The sequence below is a fragment of the Clupea harengus genome, chromosome 6 (assembly GCF_900700415.2).
Source record: "Clupea harengus chromosome 6, Ch_v2.0.2, whole genome shotgun sequence".
Lineage (NCBI taxonomy): Eukaryota > Metazoa > Chordata > Actinopteri > Clupeiformes > Clupeidae > Clupea > Clupea harengus.
The window spans coordinates 24,840,729-24,857,494 of NC_045157.1; the positions used below are offsets into that span (position 1 = coordinate 24,840,729).

At 42.8% G+C, this 16,766-nt stretch overlaps 1 protein-coding gene across 1 annotated transcript in view; it reads right to left on the bottom strand.

Annotated features, from left to right (window-relative positions):
* cpne7 (copine VII) overlaps positions 1 to 14,760 on the bottom strand; it is a 40,075-nt gene extending 25,315 nt beyond the window's left edge. The window contains exons 1-5 of the mRNA XM_012814736.3: positions 14,433 to 14,760; positions 12,545 to 13,204; positions 6,069 to 6,251; positions 5,019 to 5,093; positions 2,317 to 2,391 (exon numbers count right to left, since the gene is read on the bottom strand). Of these exons, the coding sequence (XP_012670190.1) occupies positions 2,317 to 2,391; positions 5,019 to 5,093; positions 6,069 to 6,251; positions 12,545 to 12,712 (501 nt within the window). The 5' untranslated portion in view covers positions 12,713 to 13,204; positions 14,433 to 14,760. The remainder of the gene's footprint in view (positions 1 to 2,316; positions 2,392 to 5,018; positions 5,094 to 6,068; positions 6,252 to 12,544; positions 13,205 to 14,432) is intronic.
* Positions 14,761 to 16,766: the final 2,006 nt, after the last annotated feature.

The window sequence follows — 16,766 nt, forward strand, 5'->3', positions numbered from 1 at the left end:
ATAAAAGCAATGGAGGTTCACATTATGATGCAGTCATCCATGCAAGCATGAAAGAGGCCACTTGTGCAACATAAAACATGCCTGCAATAAGTGTCAAAAAGAGTGAATGAGAATAGAGAGAAAGAGAACGGAGCGCAGAAGAAGGAGAATGGTGGAAGGAAAAAGAGGGGTAGAATGAAACAGATAAAGACAGAGAGTGAAAGGAAGAAATATGAGCAAAAGTGGCTGCGATGAAGACAAGAAATATTGTCTCAGGCTTGTGGATGATGAAATCCTTGCCTCAAGTAATGTGTGGGAGATCAGGGTGTTTGTGTTTGAGCTCCCAAAATTTGCAACACTCCACTCCAAAACATTTCAATCTTAGTCAAGCCACAGAGCTATCTCCATGTGTCTTTCCAGTGCGCAGTGTAAGAGTGCACAGGATTGATTTTTCTTTTTACTATGAGCTTGTAAGGTCTAAGGGTTGACTTGAGCTGTCCAGAGTGTCCCTTGGTACTGACTCTTTTCTTCAGAGCGGCACTTAAAACCCTAACTCTAAACCATACATTCTGGAATGTCAGGGAGAACAGGACAAAAATGCTGTGTGTTTTACCCAATAATCACAGAGTGAAAGTCATAGCCCCAGGCAGAAACGACTGAGAGAGACACCGACATAAAAAGTTGATGGAGAAGACTGTACAGGTACTGTACTGTACTGTACTGGTACAGAAACAGAATATTGGAGAGGGAGATGGCAAGACAAGAGACTTGGAGTGACAACAAACTGAGGAGAAAGAGAGATGTAGACAGAGAAGGAGAGAAAGGGAGAAAGAGAGAGAGAGATGGAGAGACACAGACAAGAGGAGATGAGTGAAGAGAGAGTGTGTGGGTGGTGAAGTGCAGAGGCATTTGTGTACAACAGGCGAGCGCTGGGGGATGATCAGACACCTGCAGAACTTCAGGGCCAGCGGTGCATTGTGGGAGGCCTTGTGTGGGAGGTACTGTTTGCACACAGAGTGGAGGGCCAGCCAGCTACCACACATGTTCATCTGTTAAAGCAGCAGTAAGGGGTTTTGTTCTAACACTAGCGGGTTAACTACATGAAGTGCATGCAAAACCTTGCAAACACCACCAACAGCCCAGGTGACATAGTTGGCAATGTCGTGCTATGAAAGCTTGTCTTTCATTTTCGCGGTGTGTTTTGGCCCAGAACACAGAAATGGAAGCTTAAGCGCAAGTTCTCCCAGGAAGACTCTAATGCTACATCATTCATTCAAGTATTACTCCTGATCAATCACCAGCCTACACCTGTCTTTTAAATGACTCGACTTACGGTCCTGTTCTGCTGCTTTCAGGTGCCGACTTTTCAGTGACACATTGAAACAAGGATATGGCCAGCCAGCTGATCTAACACACTACCTTCTATGACAGTGGTTCCCAAACTTTTTACAGTCCCGTACCCCTTCAGACATTCAATCTCTGTTTTTTTTTCATGTTTGTAACCGCCGCAACGCCCCCTGCGCACATATTCAGCCTATAACACTTGAAACTGTGAAATTGTCAGGGTAGGTCACTAACCTGCTGTACCTGTAGCTATTTTTGGCAGTGTAATTATTTTGCTGAATATGGGTATACATGAGTATTTTTGGCAATGCGACTTGGCTATTCAGACTATTTAAGATTTCATATCTATTTATAGCTCAGTTTGAAAATGTAATGGGCTTTTTCACTTTGAAAACGCAAATCAAATTTTCTGAACCACTTCGCGTACCGCATTTTGGGAACCGATGTTCTATGATAATAGTGAGCTTGTGAGGTAAACATTCAGCAGGAAAGGGAAGAATAGCAGGAGGCGGAGCCATGAGAACCATGAACTTTTATCCAAATCCAAAGAAATGGTAGAGATAGAAAAGCTCTCTTTGTGGATGATTCTCACAGTATACTGGACTGCATCTGGAAATATACTGTAGGGAAAAGAGAGATTTTAAAAAAACATGACTCAATTCCAGTTTGGCTTCTGTCATCAAGTGCTGACAACACAATCGAATTTCCAGTACTGGGCAGAGTCCCTAGTCTAACTCTCATCCACCGAGGGGTGACTCAGTGTTTAGCAACTGCCCATTTATCAGATGCCGCTTGGCACCAAGCTCCTGGGATGGAACTCAGATGCTTCTGCACTACATTGTCAAGTAATGAATTATCAATGACCAGAAGAAAAAAGGGAAATCAATTCCATCCTCAACCCTGACTCAGTGGCATGTGGGTGGTGGAACTGCAATAAGCAGGTGCTTATCTACAAAAATAACCTTGCTGATTGTGCAATGGTCTTCCTCTTACCTTATCATCCAGCTTCTTGGCGCAGAACGAGAGCTCCAGGTAGCCATTGTTCCCAGAAATCTCCTCAGCGTGAACCTGGATGTGAAAGCATAGCTGAGTGAGAGGTTTCTAGGGTCCATCAATGTTTTCATTTGATTCATCTTTCTCATCATGATTGAACGTACCACTGCGGAATCCTTTTTTTAGGCATATGAAAATCAGATGCACTGAATATGAATTCTTAATGTGGGATAAAAGCCTTTCTTAGCCTCAGTCTAAATAATCATTCCTGGAGTCGTTTCTCATTTTCGGCATGTCTTTGGGCTCATTTAAAGTTGCAGACCGGCAATATTACTTCTGAAAAAAGGCAAAGTGAACTGTTTCTGAAGTACCTGAAAGCTTTGCTATGCTAATGCAGTTGTTTGCATGATCAAAGAATCAATTCACCCTTTTTTCTTTTACAAAATACCTCAGACAAAAGTAAAAAGTAGAACACAGACATGTTACATCTAGATACCTTGCATGATAACTCATATTACTTTGAGAGAAGGTGACCAAAGGTTAAACATAACAACCATTAAAGAGGTAAGACCAGGAGAGTGAGTGACAAGAGAAGAAAGATAAGAAAATAATGGAAAAATAAAGGATACAAATCTAAATCGGGAAATCAGGGAGAAACAAAGGTATCATCTGAGAGACAGACAATGATGAGAAGAGAAAAGACAAAGAGAGGCTGAGACAGAGAAATGTGTCCTATTAGTGAAAGAGACAATTTAGTCAAAGTTCTGCAGGGGATGTTGGACACCGCGGTATAGATAGTGTAGCCTATTCCTTCAGCCATATTACTGAGAGAATAAAAGGCTATTAAAAGTTGAACTGAGGACATGAAGCTGCAGAGGCAAACGAAGATGAGAAAAGCTCTGAGACATTATGTGGCCAGTTAATGGAGCAACCAGAGGGAGGGATTTAAAAATATAAAGAGGAGATATAATCTGATGGCCCTTGTCTTGTATATAAACTCTCTGTTCCGTATGGCTAAGGAGAAGTAGGGCTTTTTAATCATCACTGCCCGTGCTAACAGCACAAACACTGTCTGCTTCTCGACATTCTTTGCTCATTCATCAACACTACCTCTACGAAGCAGAGCCCATTGGGCACCTAGAGTGGTGGAAAAAGTGAATCTCATTTGCAGTTAGCCCAACATACCATATTAAAATGTGCAGTACAGCAAGAAACATTGATGATGTGCTGAATTATATATGATGCATATCTGCTGAGTTACCATAAAAAAATAATTTAAGAAATCACACAAAATGAGTCCAACTGGAAGAGTGCCAACAGTGGTCTAAAATCTTACTGATGCTTTTGGCAAACTAACACCTCGCAATATAAATGGACCCGCCGCAAAAAAACAGCGATGATACTTCTTGCAACACCTGCTGTTCATGAGATTCGTCAGCATCTTACACGCTTATCTTTAGCCTGAAAGACACAAGCAATGTCACGGCGGGCTCATCCGCCCTGTGGATGCATGGATGAGACACAGACTCCATGCACTCTTACGTCTGAGTGCCATTGGGCTGTTTCCAAATGGTGGCGGCAGTTTAACATCCGCAATAATAGCACCTTGTCAGCACGTGAGAACGTGTCTTCAACTATGAGTGTACTCAAATGTAATGACAGGAAAACCATTACGCTCATTATGCGGCCGATAAGCTGCATGGCACATTGAGGCGCAAGTTCAGCCACTGTGATGAATCACCTCAGCTCCTTTAATCGCAGGCTCATTTTCAGACCGCGAAGAAAAGGCACACAGGGGAACAAAATCCACAACTCAGGTTCATGCTAATCCCCTGAATTTATTAACCTGACTGCGCAGGCCCACAGTGCAGTTCCAGTCGGATTTGATGCCTTCCAGCTAGCCCTGCCATAAACCTCTCTTACTGCACGAGCTCATCCAAAACCAGCCACCTCGACAAGAGGGGCCGATAACAAATCTGTGTTTACACCTCTGCAGCTGCGTGTTCACTGAGAATATCTGCATCTCTCAGGCGACATATTGCCACGTGTTTCATCAAGAGCAGAAAAGGCCAGATATCTGCTCTCAGCTCTGCAGTGGGGACACAGGATGGGGTGGGAGATGAAGGGAGAGAAGATATGAGATGGAAAATTATGGAAGGATACAGGCAGAGACAGAGAGGAAGGGGAAGAGCACAATTTACAATTGAGGAGATAAGGAGTCCCCTAGCTATTACTAACGCACTGTGCGCCTAGGGAAACCCATGTTGATTCAGTGTCACCTTTTCCATTCTGACATCTTCCCCCGATATTAATCACCTCTTCATTGTTGGAAAGCTCACCGTATATATATGGTGACTCGTTGTCTTTTTCCATTATATTATATCAGTGATATTTTTAACAACCTCTCTGGAAAACTGTAGATAACGGTAAATGATATGCTTTGCTATTTTCACATTGAATCAATAGTGCTTTGTTATCATTTATTTTTATTTCGTCATTTGGTTAACAGTTTAGTCTGAGATGTTGCCATCTGAGCATGGCGTTGACTTAAATGTTATAAGGTTTTCATGTGTACCTGTCCTGCTCCCCCCCGCCCCTGCATGGCGCATGGTGTCCTCCGTCTCTCTCCATCTTTCCTGTCACTGAATAGAGACTCTATGCTACTCACTGCATCCATCAAGGTCAATGAAAACCAAACCTACTGTGATGGTAGATTTTCCAGCATACTTCCCATACTTCAACAGCAAAGGCTTCACCATCTTCTTCTGAGCCACGATCTGTAGGTCAAAGCAAAAATCTTCCTTCAATCAAAACCTCAAAAATGTGTTTAAATGTCTTTCACTTGTGGAGGCGATCAATCACTCTTTTCTTCCTGTGCAAACATGTGCATTTGTGGGGATTCTAATACCATGATGCTACATGATGCTAATATAGGGTGACCAGATTTGAGTTTGTGAAGAAAAGGACACTTTGTCGCGGGGGAGGGGGCGGGGTAGTGTATAGCATGCCGGACCCCGCTCCTCTCCCACAACAAAGTTTTGACATCTTTTTCACATGCAGATGACCCCCGCCCCCTCCCCCGCGACGGAGTTCAGATGCAGATGTCATGTGCTGTTGTAAACAATGTAACTAGTGGAGCCGGCAAGGTGCTCAGTGTTGCCAGATTGGGAATGGTGAAGTATCGTACCAAAGGCTACAAAATTATCGTATTTCGAGGATAATTATCGTACATCTGGCAACACTGAGAAGGCGATCAATATGACAGTTCTCTCTACAGTCAGAGCTTGCACAAGAAGGTGGAACGTAAGGGAGATACCCTTTCCAAAACTTGTAAGAACATAATAACTAGTTTGTGAAAGACCCAGAGAAACACAAATATCCGACGAGGCAAAATCCCGGACGATTTTGGAATCCCTGTCAGACGCATTTTTTAGGCCTCGAAAAGAGGACATGTCCGGGGAAAAGAGGACGCCTGGTCACCCTAGCTAATACAATGGCTTTTAGCCGTAATTTTTTTTGGATGACGTCCTGTGTTTACTTTGAATGATTGATCCAAACTTTTTGAGACCTTTTGGTGTAGCACCACAATGGAATTACTTTTTGGGATGGGAAAACACACCAATCACCCTCCAGCCCACCTCATGATGCTTCTCAGAAAGACATAACACTGATGATTAAATGGCTACATACACGTGTTCACGATACAAAACAGCATTTGTAAAATGCCTTAGGCTCAATGATCTCAGTCTCACCTGGCCTAGAGTGCATTCCACTCCTCCGAGGAAGTCGTCGTCACGGGTGCCGATGCTGTGGGTTCCGTGGATGTCATACACCTCGAAGCGCAGCTTCTGCACCTCCTCAAAGTAGTAGTCCAGCGTCAAAACCTTGGCGAAGACCGGGTGCAGGTTGCTCTTGATCACCTCTGAGCGGTCAAACTGAAACAGACATCAGACGTCAGATTCCGTAAATACAGTTCTTAATTATTCCCTGATCAAGATATCTCAATGAAATACCTTTTCAATCTTTTCAATGAAAGTAACAAAGAAAAAGAAACCACTGTACTTATTCCGTGTACCTCTGTGAATCAGTTCACTCAGTTGCCAGGAAGAAAACACTGAATCCATTCACACTAAAACCACAACACAATTTGTCAACCACATTTGTTGAATGACGCCTTAATCTTGTGAGAATTCCTCTTTCGGAGGAGGGTGTGGGTTGGGACAGCAGGAGGGATAAAGGACTTCTGAGAGTCTGATTCTGGAGAGCTTAGCATGCAGGGATGAGACAATCATGGCCTCCATAAACCTGTTTGCAGTCATGCTTCACTCATTGACCTGCCTTTGTGTATTATTGCCAACCAGACAGCCTGCCTAGGATGGAGAGAGAAGAAAGAGACAGAGACAGAAGGAGAGGGAGCGACAGAGAGAGAGAGAGAGAGGCCAGAGGGCTGCTGGCACAACAAGGCCAGAGGGTAATCAGACAATTTCACTGCCAAATGTGATTGGGTCTCTGTGGACTGTCACCAAGTGTCCCTAAATCCCATGTTTCCATAGCATGGCAAAATAAAAAATAGTTGGAGAATTTAATGCAAATGACTGACAACAAACTGAACTTCAATACAATTATTCATTCCTGATTGCAAAATTGGAATCTGAAAATTCTAGTGACCAAGGACAATGGTGGGTGCAGCGAATGCATATTGCACATTACACACACATTTAAACTTCTCTCTCCCTCGATGACATTACTTCTTTTTAAACATTAGCATTAAAACAATCATTCTGAAGAGCTCCAAAGGCTGAGAAACTAATGCTCTTTTCATGAAAAACTCAAGTTTTCTTTGTAAACAACACAAAATCTGTTTTGAAAAATGATTAGGAGAGAAAGTTCTGGCATTGATACAGCATTTGGGCTGTCAAATTTGTTTTTAACAGGTCTTTTGCCATCCTCTCTATAGTGTGTCTACTATATAACACTCAGTGGGCTGACTGGTCAATCCATCTCACTAACAGCATGACTGCTACCACATCAAATCCCCACCGCCTCTGTTTAACAGGCATCAAGAGGAACGAGTCTCCTCCATCACGCATGTCAGCGGTCACAGAAGTCACTGGGGGTTATGCCATAAGCACCATACACGGCTCCCTTAAATGGATGCTCTACTCTTTTGTATGGTATTTTTTCAGTCCATGATTGGATCTGCACTAGTATAATACTGTGTGAGGATGCAAAAGTGGTAGTGGGTTGTGTGTGTGTGTGTGTGTGTGTGTGTGTGTGTGGGGGGGGGGGGGGGGGTGCACAATTTGTAACTGAACTCATCTGAATAGAACAAGAGAAGGTTGCCGGAGCAGCTTCTGTTTGGTGCACAGACACTTCTTTAATGCAGCCTTGAGGGTGCTTTGCCCTGTTATCAAACAGGACATGTTTGCACTGGATATGCTGCAGTGGAAGTAGGCGGTGATTAAAAAAATCACTTTGATTCTGCATTTTAATTAGAGAACTGGCATCGGAGACCAAATTTTTCCGCCCACATCTGTTATGTTTTCCAACAATTGTTATTCTTGAACACATCTGCTTGAACACCTCCAAATTTTATAAGAGGACTTTTTTTGTCAATGGTCACCAGTGGGAACCATTAGCCATCTTACAGCCATTAGTGGGTTTTTTTTTTACCAGCAAATGTAGAAAAAATAGCAGAAGGTCCAAGGATGGATGGAAACTAAGACTAAGAGAAGAAGGGAAATAGTGTAAAAGGTGTGTTGACATCAGAAAAACATGAATGGTCTCTCTCTCTCTCTCTCTATCTCTATCTCTCTCTCTCTGCCAATTACCAAAAGCATTGTAACTCCACAGACATGTCTGTGTGATGTCCAAGCTGGCATGAGCAAGCCTGGCGCCCGCAGGCAGTGACTCCAGCAGGGAAGGGAGGGTGTTTGTACATGCACATCCATGTGGTGCTGTCTGATGTGGGCTGGAACCTCAGGGCACTGTGTGAATAGGCACACATTCACCGTCCCACTGGTGACTTCAAATGTGGGCATCTCGTCTTTGTGTGTCTTTCTGGATAAGTCATTAAAAGGAGGGCGCATGGCCGAGAGGAATCTAATTTGGCCGCTTTTAACAGGGAGGAGCGTTGCAGGGACTGGGCGCGCTCCAAAGGGGGAAAGTCTGGCGGAGGTTTACAGAGCTGAGTGGTGTCAGCTGAGAGAGTTTAATGAGGAAGAGAGACTGTCACCAGAATCACATCAGAAGACCAAAGCTACGCCGCCGAAAGTGACAACAAAGACAAAAAACGATCAATCAGCGGATACTGCCAATGGATCAATCTCTCTGTTTTAAAACTTAATTCAGTCACTTACATCACAACAACAGTCTCCCAGTACAACAGTGAAACAGAGCAGACTACTGTAGAGCTCGTGTTGTTTTCATGATGGCATCAGTGCGCCATCCCTATGGAACCACAAAGACACACAACACAAATGATTGTGCCCACACAAATATTCAGATTCACAAACAGAAACACACATACAACAGATTTACACACACACACACATACACACACACACACACACACACACACACACACACACACACATTTATCTCAGCATGCTGTTCTTTCTTATTTGTTACCTTGGGACATCAGACATTTAAAACATCCATCTGCTTTAGCACAGATATAAATGGACCCTTTCGTAGTGTTTACACATTAGTGTTGTTCCATATCCTCACGCAGCAATTCAACACTACAAGCTTCGGGCGGTTGCATTTACACTGACTGAGTAAGCCTGCTCTGCGTATCTCCATCTGAATAAATGGCACCAGTTAGCAACACGCTCCGTTTCTCTTACTCCCTCACTCCCTAACCTCTTTTCCTCTCCAAAACATTAACAGATGATTCAACCCCATTCTGTAAGGATTCGTATTCCCTCTGTCCAACCCACAGCCTGGTTCATCAGACAGTCAACAAGCCAGAGATATTAATGTTTCTCAGCTACAATAACAACCATCAACTACCATTCAAATTAAGTTCAAAACTTTGATTGAAGTCGCTTCCCCTCTGCTGGAAATCTGCCAAGGCCCCAGGCATAACTCCTTCACAGACTTTTTTTTAGAAATTAATTTATCTCCGATTCTCTCTTGTCAGTGTTACATATGAACAGGGAGAGCCTTCTTTCCCCTCTTTAACGCAGCATCTACAGTCATTTCATTAAAAACCCCAATGAAGGCCTGTTGATAGCAGGATTCTGATCACAAACTCACGATAACACTGTGTACAGTAGTAGAGCTATAGAATACGAAACCCTTTTTTCAGTAATCCCTTGAGAGGCCTTGCACTAGGCTCTGAGAGTGCCAATGCTGAGGAGAGTGTAGCGAGTGTAAATGCTGTAGAACGAGCGAGCTCTGTCTGCCAGAGAAAGATGATCTCGGCACTCTCACGCTGTCCGATTTTGAGCCCTCCAAACCACAGGGCAGCACTTCCTTTAACGATAATCACACACCCGCCATTACACTTACACTAACCTCCCCTCTAACGCCACAGCCGTAAATATGCACCTGTTACAGCAGCACAGCACACACACCCGTTTCAACCACGTGCTTTTGTACATCATTATCTACACATCGTCCTTTCAAATTACCACTGATTTTTACTGACTGATTTTTCGTAGTTAACTGCAGTGCTTATTCCATAGAAGGGGCATGCTACTTATCTCATCAGTGTGCAATGTAACATTCAAAACAGTGGATGTGACAGGAGGTTGTTCTTCCAGGCGAGCAGACGCACACCTGACTCCAGTAAATTAGTCAGCTGATCATAGGCTTCACATGATTAATTGGTTGTAATGAAGTACGTTACTGCTCAGTGGAGAGGAAAGCCCACAGGCACACCAGCCTCATGTGCCCCGCACTGCCTGACATTCAGTTCTGCCATGAAATATCACATCAGTTAGCGACCAAGTTCACACACTCAAAAACCTGGTGGCAGGGTGACCCTACAGGTTGACCTTTTAATCCCCCGGGATTCTTCGTTCAGAATTATGTTCTAGAAGACATATGCGCCTTTGAATAAAAACTCTGTTTATATAGAAAGGTAAGCATTGTACACAAGTAAGTACAGATTTGGCAATGGTAGGAGGTTCTTTAAAATTGGCCAGGTGGTTCCACTGCTTGTTGAAATCTGATCAGGTTGTTCTGCTGACGAGTGTCGCTTCACCAAATTGCTACATTGTCAAAGACTGTCATTTTTCTGAGTGCAAACATTCTGTCAGCATACAGTTAGAATGCGTGATTACCATGCTAATACGAACTAATTTAGGAACATAAAGCACCCTCTATTTTGTTTGCATATATGTTCACTTCCACCATCGCATTATGCAGTGCGTCCCGTTATCATCAAGTGAATAAAGAGAGAAGACATTACTCATCCCACACTGAGGCTCTCCCATTCAAAATTCTCCCTCACAGCCCTTCCTCATTTAGATTCATTAAAACAAGTTCTGGTTTTTAAAAAAAAGACTCTCACAAACTCCAGCTATTGGCCAGAGCTAATCCCCAGGCTACAGTCCTCAGAAGACATTGCTTTTTGAAACCTAACTGTCGGGAGCCTACTAATTGCTGTGGCTCATTATCTATCCCTCCAAACCATGCAGATTTACATACATGCTGCACCTGAAACATAGCCCAATTAACTGCATATTGAGACACATACTGCAATTCATCTTGTTTGAGTTCTAGATAGACTGGGAAGGAACAAAGTTAGTCAATGGGGCCAGATATTCCTAGTGTGAGCAGAGGAAGAAGGAGAGCCTATTGTATTCCCAAGGGGAAATAATTGCATGCTATAATGCAAATGCGCATGTATAATAATGCGCACTAACAAATTATGGAATGTGTTTGCTGTGCTGACTTAGAGCTAAAGGATAGTATAGTAGTAGTAGTATAGATATGGTGTTATAAATAGGAGACGTATAGGTACAACCAATCTGTTTGTTATTTATGTTACTCAAGTAAGACTATTGTTTAGCCACTTCTTGTTAGGAACTATTTAATATTCATACCCCTGACAGCATCACATAGAGAAGTGATGAGGGTTTGTTGAGTGATGGGGACAGGGGTGGGGGGTGGCTGGGTTCTGTTGCTCAGTTAGATGCGGCCATGATGTATTTTCAGCAAGACATCAGGGAGATGAAATTATCTTTTGCCCAAGATGTCAGTTTGGAGAGCATAAAGGATGACCATTGCCTAGCTCTCATGATTTCACAATATCCTTACTTGAAATGCCAATGCTTTAAATGTCAATGGAAAAGTATATCTGCATAAATATGAAGGATACCCAAGCAGGGCCTCAATGTATTCTGAAGGGTCCTTTGATTTGCAAATGACTACCTTTAGAGATGTGCGTAAAATGAGCTTTTTCAGTGCTTTTGAGCGAGGGAAAAGAATAGGCATTCGGAGAGAGAGGATGGAGTGGCCACAGAAAAAGAAAGACAGACAGCGAGGGAAAGAGGGAGAAAAACAAAGACACAGTAATTGATACTGGGCTCAAACTCAAGACAGGCGAGGCGCATTAAACCGGAGATTTAACAGGCTTTGTAAACCTTGCAGACACTAGGCAAACTGTGGAACTACTTTGCTGACTGAGTCAGGTGCATCACATTTGGGAAGTATGAATTTGTGGAGATAGTTGGTGATTCCTTCTAGCCCAGGTAGCTGCCACTTCTCTGTGGTTCCACCATGTTCCCTCTGCTGTGGAACATGGTGCAGCTGTTGAGATAATGGGCCAAGGATTAAGATTTCATCCTTCAGTCTGACGTGCCACACAGACGGCTCGCTCTCTAAATCTCAGCGCTGTCTATTATCCATGGCACGGAGTGCAGGCAGCTCTCGAGATCGTAGTGCGACTGCTCTGACGTGGCACAACTAAATATGGGCAACCCATTTGCAGCGCATTTTAGACTGCCACCTAAGCCGAGTGACAATGGCAAACTGGCACCCATTGAGGGGAACGAGACGGTCACCACTCACCCACTTATGCACATTATGTTAATATCCATGTTACTCACTAATCACACAGTTCTGCAAACATAGTAACCTCATTTCTACTGTCACAAGCCCAACGATTGATATAATGCATAGTTGACTGATGATGAGATTGAGATGTATCTTATGCTGGTTCAAATCTATGGAGATATTATGGGGTATGGGAGGAGGGGGGGAAGGGGACACTCACCTCTGTCCACTGCCCTTGGGTCTGCACCATTAGGATGACACAGGGGTCGGACTTGTTCAGGGTGTCCCGGTCCAGCAGAAATTTGCAGGAGACCCGCAGTTCCACTTTGGACACGGGGACGCCACTGAGCGCGGCGGCAGGGGAGATGGCATCCGGTGAGTTACTCATCCTGGATCAGCAAGAGTGGAGGAGCAGTCCAGCGAGGGATGGGAGGCTTTGTGTTGTGTAACGGAGAGCTCAGGGGCTACGGGGATCTGAAGGGGGTCAGTTCAGTGATAGGCTGAGGAAACGTCACTGACTTACATGCAGAGAGGTCCACCAAGTCCACAAAAATCAATTGCTTAATGGAAGCAAAGGAGGATGCAGTTAATTTGAATCTTCCAAAGAGGTATTAGTCTTCATTGAAGTCATTCACCAGGATGGCAAACAGGTGTCATGTCTGTTGTGGCTTAATTTAAAAGCCAGTCAATCATTTAAAGTAAAGAGTGGGCTTGAGTTCAGCACATACAAAGCAATGAAGACCACAACCACAAGAATCTCAGGATTAGCAGAGACCTTCTGCAGGTTCCAGGAACTCAGATATCCGTTATTGGCGTAACAAAAGGAAAAGGTTTCATGTAATGACAGGTATTCTCCTTGGATTGAATCCACAGATGGGTCCTAAACATTCATTCAAGTACAAAAATAAAAATGTGTTTAGGATGGTTATGAAGAACATAGTAGTAATGGAGTTACTTACATTCAATTCCTGTTTTCTACAGGAAACATGGAACCATTCATATCTTTTGTTTCATTTGTTTTATTTTTCTGACATTTACGATCGCACATTTAATGAATATTATTTACATCCGTAGGCTATGTGATCTATGCGTTATACGGGAATATTCAGTGTAAAATACTGAAAATCAATCAAAAGCAGACGTAATCACCCTCTGCCTCAGTGAAATTGTTGAGTAGGCTACACATGACCAGTCCATAATAATTAATAGTAGTAGCCAAAGCGGTTCAAACCCTATAGGCGAATTAGAGAGGGCGTTATCGCTATTTCAGCACCTTGAGGGAAGACAGCTACCATCATTGCCTCAGTGCAAAAAGTCTTTATCTGAGCACTGCCCATGGGTTAATGTAATATGATTTCCTTTCGGCTCACCATGGCATTTAGACTCCTCTGGTTCAAATCAAATTGAAATGCCACTCTGTATTCTAAATGTAGCCGATATGTCTTGGTATGATATGTAGCCTACATCAATACAAATAGCCAGAGCCACATGCATGAACCTGAACCATGCCAAGCCTAAACGTCGGTTAAACTCGATTAAAACTTATCATAAGGCGGGGAAAAGAAAACTTAGGGTACTTCTGCAGGAAAGCTAAAAATGACCACATTTATTTCGCGTTCCTGAGCAACGGTAGGTGATTGTAGAGATAAGTCAACTAAATGATTTACTGATTTAGGCATCTTTTGAAAATAACCTGAAAACACAGTGTCTTAACAGCAAAACACCTTCGATTATCACATTCTATATAATCAAGTTCCTGATTGTTTTAGTCGAGGAAGGTGCTGACCATTTCTTCATGTACCCTATTCAAAGTCTTCCTGCACAAGTGGTTTACAGTGAAATTGTATAAAAGTGTCTACAATATGCTTCTCAAATGCACGCTACTGTATTATAGCATTAACAACCACCAGTAGCAAACACTGCCTTAAGTATATGTGGCATTGTAATTCAAACATAATGACTGTTAATCTTCTAAATGCCACAATCTACCGTTCGCTGAATAGTCAACATTTATTTTTTAACTGTTATTCAGTGCTGTTAAAGCACCCACGCTCATTTCTCTTAAAGACTAAAACATCTCCACATGGAAGTTTCCAAACAGTGCTTACCTGCTGCCGTCTCCAGCACTTGTACTTGTTGAAGAGCTTTCCGACAGCCAACAGTGATTTCCCAGAAACTCAGGAGCAGAGGAGGGGAAAAAGAGAAAGGGGTGTGTGACCAAAGCGGAGCGAGGGAGTGAGATGCATCTACGGTGGTGATGATGCCTGTGTCGTCATGCTCCGCTGGAGGGCAACGTTGAGATTGCGTTGACAATGCCATATCTGCTACGCCTTACTCTGAACAAAGGACAAAATGTTCAAAATATATGTGGAAACGTTTTCACCCAGGGATTCCATGTGCAACAGTCTGAAATGACCAATAAAACTGTGAGACCGCGCCAGATTATTCCGACACTTACTGGTGCTAAACCAAGGGGTTACCTAAAGGTCATCCTGTGTTGAGAGGGTTAGGTTCAACCCTATGAAATTTTGTCCACAGTTTGGAAGCGTTTCAGATTAACCACAGGAAACATCAACATTGTTCTATGTATGAATCATCTCGATGGACCTCAGCAATGGGAATGTACACAAGAGAGATTTAGTTGGTTTTGAAGAATGAGTGCCTGTGTCTGAAGGTAATCTTTGTGTTGAGAATAGTTCCGTGTCCACATTTCATGCTATCCTCCCTTTTCTACACTTTGCATTTAATTAATACACCAAATACTCTTACAAATGGTGTTCTCTTTAAAAAAATTAAAAAAATGCATGTTTGCACTGTAATAATAACACATATAGCACATACGGCCAGACCAACAGAGCCAAACCTTGAATGAATATCATAACCCAAAAGATTAAGATGTATATATCTGATATAAATGAACATAGCTTAGTCTGAATAATCTAAAATGATCGGTAGTCATGCTCTTTCAGCAGCAAAATATCATAGCCCACTGCTTTACATAGTGCTTATTTTGACTGGATAGAGCATGGCTCTAGTGGGTCACTGAGAGAAGTCATTAGCTCTGGTCAGAGGAGTTGGTAAGATCTGAACAGAAGCTCCTCAAGAAAACAACCCGATTGAAGTTATGTTACAGCTGAGAGAGTGTGGCAGTGAGGGAAAGAATAGAGTAAGATATTTCATCACGACTGCATGTCAAGATGGAATCGGACAGGTCGTCCTTGCGTGATAGTTCAACAGGTTCCCGGTGTGAAATCCTTAATGTGTCAGTCAAGACAGCTGGGGATCCTGCTGCAGAGCGTTCGAGGAACAGAAGGGGATGAGACAAGGCTTTTCTCCTGTGTGTGTGTGTGTGTGTGTGTGTGTGTGTGTGTGTGTGTGTGTGTAACGGTATGTATGTGGGTGTGTGTATCTGTGAGTGTGTGTTTGTGTGTGTGTGTGTTTGTGTGTGTGTGTGTGCGCGCGCGCAAACGTCTGTGTGTGTCTGAAGTTTGATCCATGTGAAAACAAGATGGAGATGGAGATTAGTCATTTCTGCCTTACTCTAATATATTTCTACTCTCCTCTCAACAGCATGCAGATCAATGGAAACATGGCAAATCGCACATTATTCCAACAAGTAAGTCAGAATGCAAGTGCACATCTCTTCCTCTGGCAAACTGACTCGTTTGGAAAGGAAGCAAATAAAATCAACAATTGTCTTTGATTACAGCAGTATCACTGTTCAAAACTACATTCTGGCTGGTTTCAAGCACCTAGTTGGAAACACCCACACACACATGCTGAACGCCAGGCATGTTTCTGCTTAGCCTTTTTCAGTCCACCCACTGAGAATTTCAGGGATCATGACCAGGTTTACATAACACAAATGTATTCTCCCTTTCTCCTACGTTTACATGTGTGGATGGACAGTGCATGACGTAACACACAATACATACAGTATATGACCTGGAGCCACAGGCTCAGAAAAATGTCTATCCATAGGTTGCTTGTAAATTTTGGCCTTCTTCAAAGTAAAAAGATAGAGTATGAAACATGTGTAGGCCACATTATCAGACCCAACTCAGAATGTATATGTGCTTCCATCCATACTACCCTATCTACTATACTACCTATACTACTATCTATACTTGCTATTTTTTTGTAAGGTATGTCTGTATAGTTAACAAGCTTTTATAACATCCTCAAATTAATTTTGATCACTGGTATATGGTCATATAATTTGTGAAAATATAATAAGAGCAGGATGGCGCAAATAGTATTCCTGTTATTCATCAATTAAGAAGCAAATTAGCTTTTATCAGTGCCAGTTGTGCTGTGTTTGGCCAATGCAAGCTGAGGTTATTGCCTGTCAACTAATTAGCTCACTAGTTCTAGACAAATAAAAAATGAATTCCTCTGTTGTCCTCCACTGAACAGAAAAAAAGTATTTGTTACAGCCACTG